General features: G+C 49.6%; 1 protein-coding gene across 2 annotated transcripts in view; it reads right to left on the reverse strand.

The window, feature by feature from the left end:
* Nucleotides 1-2,030: 2,030 nt before the first annotated feature.
* Nucleotides 2,031-3,275, reverse strand: part of MED20 (mediator complex subunit 20) — a 2,705-nt gene continuing 1,460 nt past the window's right edge. The window contains exons 4-5 of one of the 2 annotated variants that reach the window (XM_027908659.1): nt 3,106-3,275; nt 2,031-2,660 (exon numbers count right to left, since the gene is read on the reverse strand). In XM_027908659.1, coding sequence (XP_027764460.1) covers nt 2,445-2,660; nt 3,106-3,275 — 386 coding nt within the window. In that variant the 3' untranslated portion in view covers nt 2,031-2,444. Of the gene's footprint in view, nt 2,719-3,105 lie in introns of both variants that reach the window. The other variant, XM_027908660.1, reaches the window with a different exon arrangement.

The following is a 3,275-nucleotide window of genomic DNA, read 5'->3' on the forward strand; positions in this document are numbered from 1 at the left end:
CTGGCTGTAACATCTGCCAGGAATTAAAACTGAAGATTTCACGAGGCTGTTGCATCCTCACTCATCTTTATAAGGTTAAAATACGCCACAGCTCAAGACAGAACAAAAACCCCCAAATCCCCGGGGTGGCAGCAAAACTTGGGCTCCCTCTGCCACTGAAGCACTGGTGACGCTGGTTAAACATCATTTATATAGGCTACATATATAAATATAGCTATAAAGCTATAACCATGCAAGGGTGAGACCCCCATCCCCAAAATCCCTGCTCCTCTCCAGGTCAGGCTTCACCTGGGGAAAGCAACAACACTGCCAGAGATTTTGAGAGGGGCAGAAGCACACAAAAAAAATCCAGTGTTACATTACTACGGCTTGGCCACATCTCCCTCTACGTCTTGCACCAAGAAAACAGGCAAACAACCTTCCAAACCATGATCTGACCAGCAAAATTAGGGAGGTTTTCAATTCCCCTGGCTCAGCCCATCGCTGCAACACCGCTGAAAACCCCCTGGAGTTTTGTGTGGCACACTCAGAGCCAAGTTAACCTGCCACAGCGCTGCGGGGAGGGCAAAATGAGGATTAATAAGATGGAAAAAGAGCAATTTCGTCCATCAATACAATAAAAAGCCGCAGAGTAACATGAAGCAGCTGCTCCCAGAACGGAGAGCAACAGGCTTTGCTGAGACACGAAGGACTAAATCCTCCTCATCCTCACCCCCGTGGAAACCCACTGACGTCACGGGGGTAATTGGGAGCAGAACGTGGCTCGAGGGGTCCCATTTCCTCACTCCAGGAACAGCACAAGGTATTAATCAAAGCCCAGAAATCCCCAGGGATTCCAGCACACACTTTGTGTTTTTTTAGACACGTGACCAGAGTTTTGACATCTTTGGTTCCAGAACAGTTTCAGGAATTAACAAAGCATTAGCATATTCAGCATGACTAATCTGATCATTAGGAGGGTTTTGTGTTTTTTTTTAACCTTAAGGCTTATAATGGGAAACAGGACAGTAATAACCATCCCTGGAAAAACTGCAGTTTGTTTTCATTAAGTTTGCCCAGTTTAACTACGTGGAACTACGTCAGACGTTATCTGAATTTTCACCACTGAAAATTAACAGTCCCACAGAAGTCAGAGCACAGGTCATGAACTTGGGCTAAGAGTTGCAAAAATTCAGTATATTCAGCATGTTGGAATTTCTACCACACTTAGGGGACATTGTGCCATTTCTTCTGGCCCATTAACCAGCCCTTTCTGGGCCCTGTGCTGATTGAATTATTAAATGGCCATGCTAAAAGCTCTGAGCACTCTGAAGTTAATTAGGTTTGCAGGTATGAATGGTAATCACAGAGAATCACATTGAAACAACCAGTTCTGCTAGCAAATTGAGCCACAAAACAGCTGCTTTTCCCCTTTTGCCTCTGAAAACATCTGTTTGGGAGAAGTTATTTCTATTTTCTTTACTCTTCAGGACCCAAGGAATCAGCAGTATCTTCTGTGAGCTGCTTCTTCACAAGGAACTCCTGGAAAATGTCCCTTCCCAAAACCATCCCTGGACCTTCTCTACTTGCCCTTTGTGTCCAGGACAATGTTTTCAAGTGGTATCGTATCAATTTTGGCCCTTATTCTCCAAATCCAGTCACCAGGATTTCTCAAATGAAGAGTATGCAGGGACAGGGCATTTACCTACCTTAAAATAACAGGATAAAGCAGTTGGAATTCTCTCGGTGCCTGAGAGGGCTCCTGCCAGGCATATTAATGAATTAATTAATTTATTTATCCCGAGGCTCTATCGGTTTCATCTGAGAGGCAGCAGATTTTAACCCTCCCAGCAGCTCTAAAGGATGAAGGCAAGTTAAGAACGCACCCACAACGGGAATGCCAGAATTCCTGGAGATTTTGCCACAGGGAAAAGAGTTTCCTTTGGGGGTATTAAAGCTCTTGAACCAAATCAAAGGTAAAACTCTGCCGAAGGATTGTGCCTGTAAATAAAACCACGCAAAGCAGCACGACCCTTGCTGTGCACAGACTCCTCCAAAAATACAGTTTTATTGGGGTGAAATACAAGAAGACACTTTTATGTGGATACTAAAAAAAAAAAAATTAAAAATTAAAAGCTCTGTTCCGTAGCTGTTTGCAGTCACAGAAGCTCTGCCCTTGTGCTTGGCTGGAATTTCTCCTTTTCCTGCAATTTCCCGCTGATGGACACTGATTCCTCGCCTGAAGCATCGCCCAGAGAACCACAGAGCCACGGATCCAATCCCAGACGCGCTCCAAACCATGGAGAACAACCAGAAACACACCCAGCACTAGAAAACTCGGCTTTGAACCAGGGGAAGGAGATGCAGGAGGAAAAAGCCGTCCCGTGCCGCGTGTCGGAGGGACTGCCGATCCCGCTGGGCAGGCAGCAGGGAGGATGAATCCAGAGCGGCTCCAGGGAATCCCCTCACCTGATGCCAGCCACAGGCACCTGCTGCTGCTTGCGGATCTTGTTGAAGAGCTCCATGTACTGCACCATGGTGTCCCCGGGGCTGTACACGCTGTCGTGCTTGGCCCCAAACACCGACGGGATCCCGGGCGTGTGGCTGCCCATGAAGCTCTGCATGAACTCCATGAGCAGGTTCCAGCAGTCGTTGGCGATCACACAGGGGCAGTATTCCACCTGGGAATGCAGCCCACAGCCCTGGAGCTGGCGGAAGGGGCAGTGCCCTGCTCCCTGCCTGGCTAAGGGGCGTGCTTTCCACGAAAACATCCCAGAACGTTCATCACGTAACACGGAGGGGTAACCCCATCCAACCTGGCCTGGCCCCAGCGACGGGGCAGCCACAGCTTCTCTGGGCAACCTGTGCCAGGGCCTCCTCACCCTCCCAGCCAAGAATTCCTTCCCAATCTCCCATCTCACCCTGCCTTCTGGCAGTGTGAAGCCATTCCTGCTTGTCCTGCCCCTCCAGGACCTTGTAAATAACGTCTCTCCATCTCCCCTATCAGCTCCCTTCAGGCACTGGACCGCCACAATTCGGTCACCCCTAAACCTTCCTCCTCTGTCCTCCCACGTGGAATTTCCCTGCGTGTCCCTGTGCTGCCCACTCTTCCCAGAGGCCCCTCACCTCCACGGATATGCCCCTGGCGCTGGGCCCCATGGTGACGGTGCCCAGTTTCACCAGGAAGTCGCAGTACTGGTAGCGGGTGCCGCGGCTCTCGATCTTGTTGGCCTTGGCGTTCTGGAAGAAGCCCTTGAGCTTCACCATGAGGGTGTCAAAGTTGGCGTCGGCCACGA

Source organism: Empidonax traillii, unplaced genomic scaffold, assembly GCF_003031625.1.
Source record: "Empidonax traillii isolate 1590-97213 ecotype Southwest subspecies unplaced genomic scaffold, ASM303162v1 scaffold1783:size61636, whole genome shotgun sequence".
In the NCBI taxonomy this organism is placed as follows: domain Eukaryota; kingdom Metazoa; phylum Chordata; class Aves; order Passeriformes; family Tyrannidae; genus Empidonax; species Empidonax traillii.